This window comes from Protopterus annectens, chromosome 14.part0 (assembly GCF_019279795.1).
Source record: "Protopterus annectens isolate FY-2018-M chromosome 14.part0, PAN1.0, whole genome shotgun sequence".
NCBI classification, from domain to species: Eukaryota; Metazoa; Chordata; order Ceratodontiformes; family Protopteridae; genus Protopterus; species Protopterus annectens.
Genome location: NC_056748.1, coordinates 661,686,314 through 661,700,516, shown reverse-complemented (window position 1 = coordinate 661,700,516; position 14,203 = coordinate 661,686,314). Strand labels below are relative to the sequence as shown.

Below are 14,203 nucleotides of genomic sequence, written 5' to 3'. Positions count from 1 at the left end.
AGCTAGACCATCCTGACATTAAAATAAACACATTTTATGCAGTTAGTATTGTCCACATGCTGTGCTTTAACTAAAGGATGAACAAATGCAGCAATATTAATATGTTAACACCAACTGTTAATTGACATTTTAGAAAAGCATCAGTACTGAACACAAAAAACTGTTACAGTGTTTAAATGTACTATATATTAGGACCTTCCTGACTGTTAAGTTTATGGATAGGTTTTTTTTTTAGATTAAAATATTATGTGATATCAAACACTCTATGTTAATGAAAAACAGGTGCCAGTTACACAAACCCCAATAGTCTTTTTAAGTACTGTTAACTTTCTGTAATAGTGATAATTTTTGATTCTCTGTAACATCATCCTAAAATCATGCATTACCAGTGTAACAAACATTTATTGCCATTTTGTATACCTGATTTGTGTCTATTGTTTGTTACTCACAGGAAAAGTTCTTAAGTGTTATAATATCCTATAACCAAGATCCAGGTTCAGACACTAATCACCAAACATAACTGTCAACTTCTTTGATCAATAATCAGGAACAAAGCCAACAATAATGGGAGACTAATGCACAAGGCCCAATATCAGTGACATTTGTTTAAATTATCACTCTAATTCGCTTAGAAAGTTAATAAACCACAAGGTTTTGCATCAACATACATTTTCTGAAAAGAAAGAAGTATGAAACTTTTTTTCTGGTATTACTGAGTGCAATCCTTGGTGATTTACTAGAAAATCAAACATTTTAATGAGGGAAAGGGCAAAAATATGAGGCAAAATCAAGACGTTCTGCAAAAATTGGGGTGGTTTAGAGCTGTGTGACCAAAGTCATAATCCAGTTAGCTTTAATCAGCTCAATCCTTCTTTCCAGGAGTGTATGGAAACATCTTAAAAGAACCATAACTAGCATGTCTGATTCAAAATGGTTAGACTTAAGAAAAGTGTATGCAAATGGCTTGTCAGCTATTTACAGGTAATTGTGTATTCATGGGTTTGATGCCAAGTATCTGGTCTGCCTCTTAGATATAACTTGTCTCAGACACTTTCTGAATTTAATTAAATAAACCATATATAAAGAGCCTCTGTACCTTGAAATTCCTGTTTGCTAAATTGGCAGATACTATTACAAACCATCTGACTTGATTTACAATGACTGCAGATATTTGTGCCATTTTTGACTGACAACTTCTCTCTTCTGTTTGTTGTCAATCTGTTTCTTACAAGTAAGGTTCTGTGTACCAGGTAACATATACAGGTAAGGTTCTGTGTACCAGGTAACATATACAGGTAAGGTTCTGTGTACCAGGTGACATATATAGAATAGTGGTGGGAGTTCTTGAAAAATATTTTTTAAACTGACATCTTCACTAATTGTTGTTTGGAGGCCTCTTGTAATTTTGTTGTAAAAAACAATTTTTTAATATCTGGTTTAATCCTGTCACCTGGCTAGGGTGGTCCTCAGCTTATACTAGCACAACTGTACTGTTGGTAGTTATATTGATCTTTCTTAGGCTCTAAGAATCTCAGTAGTGGAGCTGTAAGCAGGGAAAGCTTTCTTCTGTGTTGCCAGCTGTTCATTTCTCTCCCCCCACACTGGAACAACAGCTGTTCATCTTTTATCCCCTCACTGCAGCAAATGTGTTGATATTGAAGTGTTTAACTATAGAACACCATCTTATGTTCTTGAGGTGATTATTGTTCCTGTACATATACAGCTGTTTGTCTGGTTTTGGTAGACTGCATGCCTTGTTTCAGTTGGTGATATATTTCATTTTTTGAATGTAGACATTGTCTTACTTGTGCATTCTTATCTATGACATTTTTTATCAACTGTTGGTTTTCTTGTTTTCTCAAAGTCTGAGTGCTTGTTCACTTTGTTCTTGAATTTTCATATAACTTAGAAAGAGGAAAGGTTAGGTACTGTAAGCAATGCGTTGGATTTAAAGAGGCAAATCATTATGTCTCTGATGTAGTATCAGAGATATGGTGACTGGGTAGGCAAACAAAAAGAGTAGAAATGTCTGCCACAAAAATAATTTGATTTGTTTACTTTGTTAGTCAAATTAACCTGATTGAGTATAGTCCATTTTTATTGACGGCTTGAGCATAAAAGCCCCACATTCAGAGCAATACAGTTGTTGCAGCACATAATAACATGTAATGTTAAAAGTATTATACTGACTAGTTTGGACATATAGTTTTAGTGATTTTTGTTTATTTAAATTTGTTTACTGGGTAGAGCACTGATCCCAATGAAGCGATTCCATGCTCATCCCAAGTATTATGCATGGATCAAAAATTAAGGAAATGTAGCATGTGTGATAATGAATATTACAGCATTTATATTACATCATTGACTGATGAAAAGAGCGAGTGCTCTTTCATCGAACCGATAATGTCGAAAGTCCTAAACAGCGAAGACATGAAACAGTGAATTTTTTACCAGGGAAAAAATTTGCTACTCCACAAAAAAAAAAAAAAAAACTTAAATATACCAACTCCGAGATTGCACCATAGTGGAGGAAATGGCAAAGTCCTGAAAACATGGTCCACTGTTTTTTTCCCTGGGAAAAAATGATGTTCCATGTCTTCGCTGCTTCTGTCTTTCGACATTATCAGTTCGATGAAAGAGCGTTCACTCTTTTCATCAGCTAATAATGTAATATATACACTATTACACATCTGCAGTCAATGAATATAGTAGTAAGTGATAAGTGACTGCACATTTTGTTCTGAAAATGAAATTAGTAATATATACAGACTGCGTTTTTATTCTGAGATTATAAAATTACTAAAAAGGAAACTATCCACAAAGAAAACGATTTGTATTAACAAGAGTTCTTGCTGGGTTCATCACATGAGCAGTGTGACAGAGGAGAGAAGACTTGGTAAATAAGACAAAGTAAAGATCCTGCACCATTAACTTTTGCAGTTTGGCCATTTCATCTGCTGGCTTCTTAGGAACTGTTTAAGGGCTTGCTTTAAGGGAATATTACTGTTGTCTATTCCTTTGGTGAAAAGCAGACTAGTCCAAGTAATTTATATTATGCAGTGGAATTCAGTCAGGAAAAATAAAGAGGTGATGAATAAAATGTGGGAATTATAAAGTAAACTAATATACCACATCCCAGTGAAAGGTATAAGAGAAAGAGGATGTGTAGATAGCACAGAGTGGAATGCAGATGAAGCAAGAAAGGCAATTACAGAAGGAGGCAGTATGTTGTGTGTAAATTAGTAGAAAAGTAACAGATTGTAGTAAAAAAATCATGAAAATGGGGGAGCAATGGACACTATGCAATATCTCACTGAAGGGAAGTAAGGCTGTAAGGTGTTCTAATCTCTAGTAAATACTTTCATGTGAAGGCAGAGGGCATTGCAAAGGAAAACAGTGCTAAAATACTTGTAACAAACTGTGCAGATTGTTCTGGATTATCACCGGGCAAAGGAAGTTCTTGATACAAACAGTAAGTCTAGATATGGACACCAAACAGGTCCAGTGCTTTTCTCAATACAAAAAGGAAAGGTTCTTTAGCAGTCTTCCTGATCTGTTGTTAAGTTTCTTAATGGTGTTTTAACCAAATGCAGTGTCACATCATTTTTAAACTCCTACAGGATATTTCAAAAATTCAGAAAATGTTGCTGGGCATGTACCTTGAACCACCATAACATATAATTTGCCAGACTATGTGCATCTCCTGTTTTGTGCATTTCTAGACCCTCTACAGGTCACTGATGCCTCTATAGTCTGCTGTCTCACTCCATCACCTAATGGTATTTTTGCTTCTGCTGTTACACGAAGCACTGGACTTTTCACCATACTTTACAATATGGAGTATACCACTGGACAAAGGGCTGTCGCTGACCTTGATCTCTTAGATCATTTTACCTAACCACTGCTATCTTTCAGTTCATTATTGCATTGTTTATAATTTACTAGAATTTGTTCCATTGCTATGATCTAATATGAGACCCTTAAATAAAACAGCAGAGTTTATAAATAACATTACACAACAGTGAATCTTTAAATGTATCTCTTTTGGAAACCACTCGGTTTAATTCCTTTCTTGTTCTTGAGTGTTGCTACATTTTCTATGGCTTTAACAAGTAGAGATAAATAGTGGTATAAGAATTTAAAAAAACACGAAAATAAGTCAAATATTTAATTAGATTTCAGTAGAATCAAGAATAGGTTTAAATGTTTCTCTTTTTCTTAATTGTTACTTAAACATTGTTAGTCATTTACTAGTGTAATACCCTTTTGGAAAACTGTAAAATGTTATCTGTCATTGTGTTACTGGTGTATGTTCATTTTAAAAGTAATCATCAATTGCATATTAAAACGGAATATTCCTAAAGGGCAGATGATTTGACCCTCACTTTTAACAACTGATGATGTTGTCCTTCCTTTTAAAGTCAAGGTTATCATCAAGCGTTTTTTAAACCAAGGTTATAATTTGTCTGATGAGATAGTTGATAGATGGCAGATTTGTTTCCCACCTATTTGAGTCACAGGCAGAAATAATAGCAAGATTGTGATTTGGGTAAGTTTAAGCACTCTCTTAGTTTAGAATGTCTGTAGATGACAAGACTATTATGGAAATTATTCTCAAAAAATGGACCATACTTAAAGGGAATGTTGAATTGTTTTCCACAGTGGGTAATGTATCCCAAGTTCACTTGTAAAAAGGATGTTACGCTTAAACAAATGCTACAAAATGATATTAAGAAGCTGGCATTGCTAATAAATAAAAACAAAGGAGCCTTTTTATGGACAGTGTAGTTGGTATGAATATATCAATGAAGGATCTTATATGTTTTTTTCCAAAATTAAATGGAATTGTTTGTTGTACTTCACTTTATAGTTGTAATTCTGTTTCTTCTTCTTTTGGCTTTTCCCAGTTAGCAGTTGCCACAGTGGATCACCTGTCCACTTATGATTGGCAGAGGAGTTTTTACGGTGTCGAGTTGCCAGCCCAACCTTCCACAGAAGGCACACACATGCACACACTCACACCTAGGGCCAATTTAGAGTGTCCAATCCACCTACAACATGTCTTTTGGATGCGGGAGGAAACTGTAGCACCCGGAGGAAATCCCACACAACCACAGGGAGGACATGCAGACTCCGCATAGAAGGCACCCCAGCCGAGGATCGATCCGGAGAGCCTCTTGCTGTGAGGTGGCAACGCTAACCGCTGCACCACCGCAGCTGCCCTATACTTGTAATTCTGTTTAATTTGTTTAATTAGTGGTTTGTTCTGGATGTAATTGTTTCAATGTAAGAATGACTATGTGAAAACTATCTCCCAGAATTATAAACCATATATATTTTATAAAACATAACGATCATGCAGGTAAGCTGGAGATCAGGGAGACTAAATGGCAATTTTAACTTACAGGCAGATAATTATCCTGGCATTAATGGTTTTATTATCTTAAGATTTTTTTTTCTAAATTTTGACAGTTGATGTCTAATGTTTTATATTAATGTTTTATTGTGTATTATTTATTATATGCGATATGTGAGTGTTCTCTTATAATGATGTAAAAGTCATGTGGTGACAGTTTTTGCTATTTATTGGAGTGTATTTTTAAATGTTGTTTTTTGATGAAATCTAAGTTATTTGTTAGAGAAAAGCACTAAATTAATTAGCATCTTGCTGTGTTGTGTCTATGAGTGGTGTTTTTACTATCTTACATTACATCAGCATGTATGCTGCTTTTAGGTCTCTCACTTTTTCAGGTTCACTATGGATACGACCAGAAGTCTTACTGTGACTCCTGCTTTAATTGATCAGCTGTATTCAATGCTGAGTTCTTGATAGCTAGAAATCTTCCACAAAGTGAAACTAAAGACATCTAAGATCACATTGTAGGTGTTTAGCTTAATTAGGATTTGGTGTTAGATAATCATGAATTGTAAATCAGTGTTCGTTTTGGGTATCTTAAGACATCTAATTTTTGAATCTATGGAATCCTTGCTATATGAATGTGATCATGTGTGTGTGCGTGTATGTATATTGTATGTATGTTGTGTTTCTGAAAATTTATAGTTGTTGGAATCAAAGTATGGGATCCTCTGGAGTGTCTTCCTTAGTCAAATAACGCTGCTGTAATATGCCATCGTCTATCTGTCCAGAAATCCAACTAAATTTGTTTGTGTTTTGGTTACTTGATTTCCTTTAGATCTGTATTGATTTTGACCACTGTTAAAGAAACTACAGTCAGTATCTGTGCTGGGCATTTTCTTTGAAGGGAGATGCATAGTAATATCACTTGAATCCAGATAATATTTGTAAAACAAAAATCATTTTACAAGCATAAATTAAAAAAGAAGTGTTCTGTGTACACAATTTCATTTAAAAATGTGAGCATCATTTTGATGATTTTGGTTCCTTTAACTGTCCATTTAACTATTGCTTCACAGGCGCATGATGAATTCATTATCACACATGTAATAGTGCCGAGACAGTCTGCAGGACCAGACTACTGTGATATGGAAAATGTTGAAGAATTATTCCAAGTTCAAGATCAGCACAGCCTCCTAACACTTGGATGGATTCATGTAAGTTTGTAGTAGAAAATAGCTGACAAACATATGCACATTTTTTCTTACTGTAAAACAGAACAGAAGTTGATGATCAGGAATTAGTCTAATTTAGTTTAGAAGATCCATAGTCAAGGTAATCCTTTTGTTTGATCTTCAGTTCATTTAGTTAATAAAACCTCAGCTGTGAGCAGCATAAAAACTGAAACAAAAGTACACACAGACACATGTAAAAGTCATGACTGGTAGGTTCACAGCAAAAGTAGTTAGTGATGGATTAAAACAAAAGCAGACAAAGTTGGTACGAAGGTTCCTTAGATGGATTAAGGAACACTGACTTGAATAAGTGAAGGGCCTCTGAAGTGACTCATTAGTTTTGTATGTCTACATCAGGGAAGGTAGGTAGCTGGCTGTACAGGAAGAGTATGCAAATAAATGCATTTCAGAGGTCTCCAGCTGAGTCCAAGAAGGGACAGTTTCACTGTTTTCATACTATGAACTACCTGATGGGGACATAGAAGGAAAATAAATCCTGTAAGTAGATAAGTCATATACCTCATAGAGTATGACGCTTATGAGCTAAGAATTTTAAAGACTGTCCTGCAGGTAGTCATTGCAGGTCTTGCAGCAGATAAATGACATGCCTTGCGTGGGAAGCATCATTTAGCACTTTGACAGCAGAGTTCTGCATCCTTTGAGAATAGTTGAGGTTGTCATCATTAAGTATATAGTAAACAGCACTAGGCCAATCTAGATGGGAAGATGCAGGTACATGAATCATTGTAGGAAGATCCAATAATGGAATTAAATGCCTAATCTTGTAGCTGTTTACTGCAATATGTTGTTAAGAATCCTACCACGATTATGAGCAAAGAGTAGAGTGTAGCCTGTTTTCAGACAATAAGAGGTGGGGGGGTGGGAACTTCGAGTGATACTGTTTTGCATGCAGCAATAATGCCTTGGTCTTAGGTGGGGTGAGTAATCTACTGACTTCCTTCCGCGATTACATGATCTCCATACAGTTGGCTGCAGCAATAACATCTGGCACATACACCAAAGTAAAGGTGAGGTAAACTTGAATATCATTGATAAAGCAGTTGTACTGCAGACTGCCACTTTTAATGACATCTACTAAAGGTAGTCTGTACACTGTGATTAAAGCAAGACTCAAGATATGTGGAGCCCTGCACATAAGCAAGTAGCTGCCAGACAAAGTTTTGACAGCACAGCACACACACCAAATGTAAGAGGCAAAGCACTTGAGCACTATAAATGTGAGATGTTTGGTGTGCAGGTGGGGTAACATACTGTCATGATCCTGATGTCAGATACTGCAAAGAGATTAAAGAGGACTGAGTCTGAATGAAGCATTGAATCTTTCAGAATCAGGATGTCACTTACCAGTCTCAAGACGGGAAGCTTCAGTACAATGTTAAGTTCTAACATCAGATTTATTAATGTTGTCATAAGATCTAAAATGTGAATATTTCTGTAATTATAACACTTTCTCATTTAAGTTACTAGCAAAAGAAAAGTTAGTGCTTGGACAGAAATTAGCCAGGCAAGAAGGCTCTAATACAAGCTTTTCATGGGCAGATAAACAAGTCATTTTTGAAATTATATGAAAAAGCTTTAAAAGTAGTCCAGATAATTCAATTGATCACTGGACCCAAAGTACTAAGACAGGATATAACAAGCCTCATTGGTCTTGTGTTGAAGCTGTAGTAAGAAAATCATAAAGCCAAAAACATCTTACTTAACCTCATCATGACATAAGAAAACTTTGCTCAGAAAACCTCAGGGCATTTCACACTGAGATAACATGATGCACTACGGATGAGTCCAAGGAAAAACAACTCCTGAGATAACATGATGCACTACGGATGAGTCCAAGGGAAAACAACTCCTAAGATAACATGATGCACTACGGATGAGTCCAAGGGAAAACAACTCCTGAGATAACATGATGCACTACGGATGAGTGCAAGGGAAAACAACTCACGAGATAACATGATGCACTATGGATGAGTCCAAGGGAAAGCAACTCCCGAGATAACATGCACTACAGATGAGTCCAAGGGAAAGCAACTCCTGAGATAATATTATGCACTACGGATGAGTCCAAGGGAAAACAACTCCTGCTATTGATGAACTTAACAAATCATTGAGCAACTTCCTTCAATAACAGAAAAAAGGGTTATGAATGATCAGACAAGTTGGGTTGCACAGTCTTTCAGACACTCTAAGAAGTGCTGAAAAGCCATTTGATGACTTGAAGTAGGCCAAATCTGATAGAATGAGAATATTGATTCTTGTATAAAATGTCTGACTTGCAGACTGCATCATGAATCATCCACTTTGCGGTTGCTCTGTCAGATGAAACTGACAACTACATTCATATTACATTTATCCATGCCTGAGCAACTCATAAAACTCCTGGTCAGGAGTCCCCACCCAAAAAAAGTCAAGAGAAATGCAATTTCTGTGGGCAACCTCATTCAGAGTACCACAAATGAATTCAGGCTGTTAGTGTTGACCTGCAATAGTATCATAGTATCCAATTATTAACAGAGGTGTTTTGAAAATCCTTGTAATGGACATGCTCAGAATTGGAGGGCAAAATAATTGAGATCTCCAGATTGAAGTAAATCAAGACGTTATCCGACTGTAACACATGCTATACCAAAAGGCTTCAGATAATCAAAATGGAAGATCTTGTCCAGTGAACGTAGACAAAAATGGGAAGCAGATGAAATGATATGTAGAAAGTCCATATACTTTGCAATACAGAGGAGTTCCATATTGAGTTCAACAGATTTACCATTGACCCAGGCATTGAAATCACCCATGAATAACCACCTTGGATAATCAACCATACTATCAGTGATGAAACCATAAGTAACTAGATGTATGATATATTGGGATAAATCTGCAACTCACTTTTGCTGTATAGATCTGTTTAAAACCAGATGGCAAATTCATAGTTTCCATGTGGTCAGCTGAAGCTGTATTTTCAAACAAATGGTGCCAGACCCACTGATACTACATGCTTTAGCCTTTGAATAACATGATCGAATGGAAGTTACAAAAGTCCATATTACTAGTCCAGGTCTCCTTGATAATCCTGAGAATGTATATATCTAATCTGGACTTTAAGATTAGGTCAGCTGACAGATTGACTTGTAGACTTAACTAACACTGTGAGGATGAAAAAAGAAAGCGATAGATACCATCAGCTATAAATTATATACAAGTTTTCCTTCTTAATGTCACATTTTGCATACTGAATACAAGCGTGACATAATTCTGTCATACAAGTAATCTTTTATTTTTTATCTGAGCTGCCTGATAGTGTAGCGGTTAGCATTGCTGCCTCACAGCAAGAGGTTTCCTGTTCGATCCTTAGCTGGGGTGCCTTCTGTGCGAAGTCTGCATGTCCTCCCTGTGGTCGCTTGGGTTTCCTCCGGGTGCTCCGGTTTCCTCCCACATCCCAAAGACATGTTGTAGGTAGACTGGACACTCTAAATTGGCCTTAGGTGTGAGTGCGTGCATGTGTGTGCCTTTTGTGGAAGTTTGGGCGCCGGGCCGGCAACTCGACACCATAAAACTCCACTGCCAATCATGAGCAGACAGGTGATCCGCTGTGGCAACCCCTAACTGGGAAAAGCCAAAAGAAGAAGAAGAGGTTAAGTTATTTGCATTAGTTTAATGTGTAAAAATACTCTTTGCTTCACTGATATAAACCAGAAAGGATACCCAACATAAACTGGCTGATTCACACTCTTCAGACAGAGCACTCGCCAGAACTGCAAGTGAATACCTACCTTTAATCATTGTTTTTTGCAATCGGGCTTGCAGGAAACTTCACTTCTCACCATAGACTAAGTCTGAATAGATGCACAACTGATAGAAGGGGGAACAAAAAGCAAAACAGGGAAAAAATCTTTTGCACAACCAGGATATCGGTGATGAACCAGCATAAATTATATTAATACATTCCAGAAACTGGAATTTTGGGGAGTTAGGATCATGAGCTTGACTTCCACTAATTACCAATCATACTAAGGTAAGTTCCCTTAATTACCATACATAATCAGGTACATCTCCCCTAATTACCATTCATAATAAGATAAATTTCCCAGAATGGTACTGTAGCTGCTGAGCACAAGTTTTGTATGGAAAACTGGCATTTCCTAAATCTGTAAGGAAGTCTGAGAACCACCTGATGTTCTTTAATAAAACTTGGCAGTTGTTTATATTTTTCCAGTGTTCACTTACAGACTGCATAGTCCTTGACACCTTTTCTGAAGCTGTTTGATAGTTCCTTAAGGTTCAATTAATTGATCATTTGTAAATGTTGCTGTAATATAAGAAGAGTATAAGACACAAAAATTAACATTATGGAACTCTACCAATAACAAGGATAAAACCCTCCAACTCATTTTACTCATGTAATTTCATTTAATAAATGCAGCTGATAATAAATCAGTGTAATCAAATATCTGATGACAAAATACACAGTCCAGTTTATAAGCACTTTGTTTATGTATGGTGTCAGAAACCATACGTCTTCTGTCCATTGGTTTCTTATTTTTGAACACATAAGTGCTAACATAAAGAGGCCCAGCACTGATATGTGTTGTATCCCACTACTTACAGTTTTATGTTCATAGAAAGTATCAGCAACTTTCATAACACGGAATCTGTTAGATAGCCAATTTGCAATGAAGTGGGCAACATATAGATTTATGGATTAATGTTAAGTTTGTCTAATTTTTCAGTAATACCAGTATGAGAGATGGTTTCAGAAGCCGTGGCTTGGTCACAATAATCAGTATGTATAGAGCAACCACTCCCCACAGCCTCTGTAACTTTTTCAAAGAAATTTCTTGCTTCAAGTTAACTCATAGATTCAAACTTGCTGCTTCCTGGGGAATGAATGATTTTTCCCATGCAGTGACCTCATTAAAAAGAAAGTTTTTTACAGAGTTACAGTTGCAGCAGTGGTCATTGTAATGTGTATATAATACAATTCCTGAGTAGATGTTTATTTAGACATGTCTGAACTTGGAATTAAGATAAATTTGAACTTATTAAAGTGAGAAGAAAATAATAAAACTGTCAATGACAAAGAAAGCCTAAATGTTAGAACATTAATTTATCATGTTACAGCATTCGACCATAAATAAATGTTTCAACTTTTTTGTTCCTGTTTTTACATTTTTAATATTGAAAAAAAAGATTATACATAGCTATTAATGTAAATTGCTTTGTTTAATTTCTCCAAATGTTTAGTTTTTTTTTACATATCTTGACAGGAGTGGACCCTATACATAATTCAGTGAATAATTAAAGTTCCTGAAATCAGTTTTGCTTCAGTATTTGATGTTTGCCTCAAAGTAGAAAGGATTGATACTGACACAGGGAGGAAGCTCAAGAAATAAGGAGAGATTGAGATTTTGGGTGCAGACTCTTAAGGAGAACAATCAAAATCATACAGAATATTATACTCATAATACAGCAGGGGGTATTCTAATAACCAAACCAACGCGGAAATGAAGAAAAGAGATTTTGATGATAGGGGTGACTGTGGTCAGGGATACAGATAATAGGCAAGAGGGGACTGGAATTTATTGGAGAAAACTGGCAAAGAAATCAAGGTATTGGGAGCAAATAACTAGAAAGGGAAAGGCAATAGAATGTGAAGAGGCCAAGAATTTATTATGGACTGCAGGTTAGAGTGCCTTCCTTATCAAGGATTGATATCAGACTATAGGCAAAGATAAATAAATAGGGGGTTTCTGAATGAAAGACAAGCACTGGTAGCATTTTTAATAGAATCTAGAAAAGAAGCTGCTGTTAAAAAGTGAATAATTAGTAAAGCATATAAAATATTGCCAAGAAGAAATGGAGTACGCCTGGTAAAAGAGCACAAACAAACAGAAGCACTAGTTGTAGTGAACGTAACCACAAGATAGCTGTCCAGTAATTATAAAAATACGTAGAAAACTGACACTACACGTTTTCTAGTTAAATGATGCTGCCACCAAGAAATAAAAATCCAATTTATTGAAATGTAAAAAGAAAACTGTCACAACACATTTTCAAAATATATTATATAATATAATATAATATAAAATATTGCATGATAATTATAAGAATCAATCAGATGAGCTTAGAAAGGATTGGGGAGAGAGATTGGATAAACAATTCACAGAGAGACAATGGGGAGATATATGTATATCTCCCAAGTATGCAACAAAGTCTAGAGGATTTAGGATCTTTGCCTGGAAGTATTTACATAGGTATTTTTATACCCCAAGTAGACTCCAAAGAATTTTTCCTCAGGTGGATAGCAAATGTTGGAGGTATGACAGGGAAGAAAGAGGTAGCTGGGAACATATTTTTTGGAAGTGTGATGAGCTGGCAGACTTTTGGGATTCCCTGCAGATTGCTCTATCAGAGATGCTAGATGAGCAGATTGGATTGACTTGGAAGATGATTTTTTTGAGTTAGCATACAGAATCGGAATTGCGTAGACATAGTAAAGCCTTGCTGAGTCTAATTATGGTGTCTGTCAAAAAAGCAATTTCTAGAAAATGGAAATCAAAGTCTAGACCAACTTTACTAGAAGTAGTGAATATAGCAACAGTGATAAAATAACTGGAATTGGGATCTTTAGAAAAGGGAAGGAGCAAACTGCATAGGAAAAAATGGGAATTGTGGGAACAATATATGCAGAGCAGGAACAAGGTTTAAGAGTCAGGATTTGAATGAGCTATGTAATGCTTAACTGACAATGACTGGATGGTTTATAAGTGATATATAATGTTTACAACTGTAGTTGTTTCAGTGCTGTCTGTAATGTAAACTGTAACTAAAATATTTTGTATGTTTTTCATTTATATAAATGTAAGATTGCTTTTGTCATATGTGTAACTTTAATAAAGATGTTTCAAAAAAAATATTTGATGTTTGTCAAGAATGCCATTCTCAATGGCCACAATGTAACCAGAAATATCTATATAAACACAACTTTTATTGTCAAAGAGCAGACCAGTCTGACTTGGGTTTCTGAGGCCAGAAATCCCAAGGAGAACAGGCACGAAAAAAAAAAGTCTCGAGCACTACCATACAATGCAGATATTTCTTACAACTGGCTGAAGTGTTCATGTTGTCCTGATGGTCAGCTAGAAATCACCTTGGTATATGTATGCTGGAAAACAGAATGTACTCAATTCAGAAATAAAGAAAAACTCTGGAAGCCTCAATCCAGTTTGCAAAATCTCAGTTCCTTTATTGTGGGAATGAGTGCTGCTGTATACATGACTATTATCAGGCAAGTGCAGTTATATTTGTACAAGACAAATTATTTGAAGGTGGGCAGAGATGGGCTGGAAACTTTTTCTGGTCAGAGAGCCAAGGGGACTGGACTGAGAATGAGCCCTTGGATTGGATGCTGAATAGCTGTCACAGAGGGGGCCATTTCAACCTGTCTCCGCCTCCCTCCTTTAAAGAATTGTTTTCCATGTAATATGATCCAGACGAGGAATCTCCAGAGAAGTGAAGAGATGTAAACAGTTAGTTTATAGATATATTATATGGGAGCATATAAACTCTAAATTGTCCTTGATTTCCATGTTCTGGC

At 36.0% G+C, this 14,203-nt stretch overlaps 1 protein-coding gene across 1 annotated transcript in view; it reads left to right on the top strand.

The window, feature by feature from the left end:
- The window catches only part of STAMBPL1 (STAM binding protein like 1), a 417,426-nt gene that overhangs the window by 336,851 nt on the left and 66,372 nt on the right, over positions 1 to 14,203 (top strand). Inside the window, exon 8 of the mRNA XM_044056412.1 lies at positions 6,436 to 6,573. Within this exon, the coding sequence (XP_043912347.1) occupies positions 6,436 to 6,573 (138 nt within the window). The remainder of the gene's footprint in view (positions 1 to 6,435; positions 6,574 to 14,203) is intronic.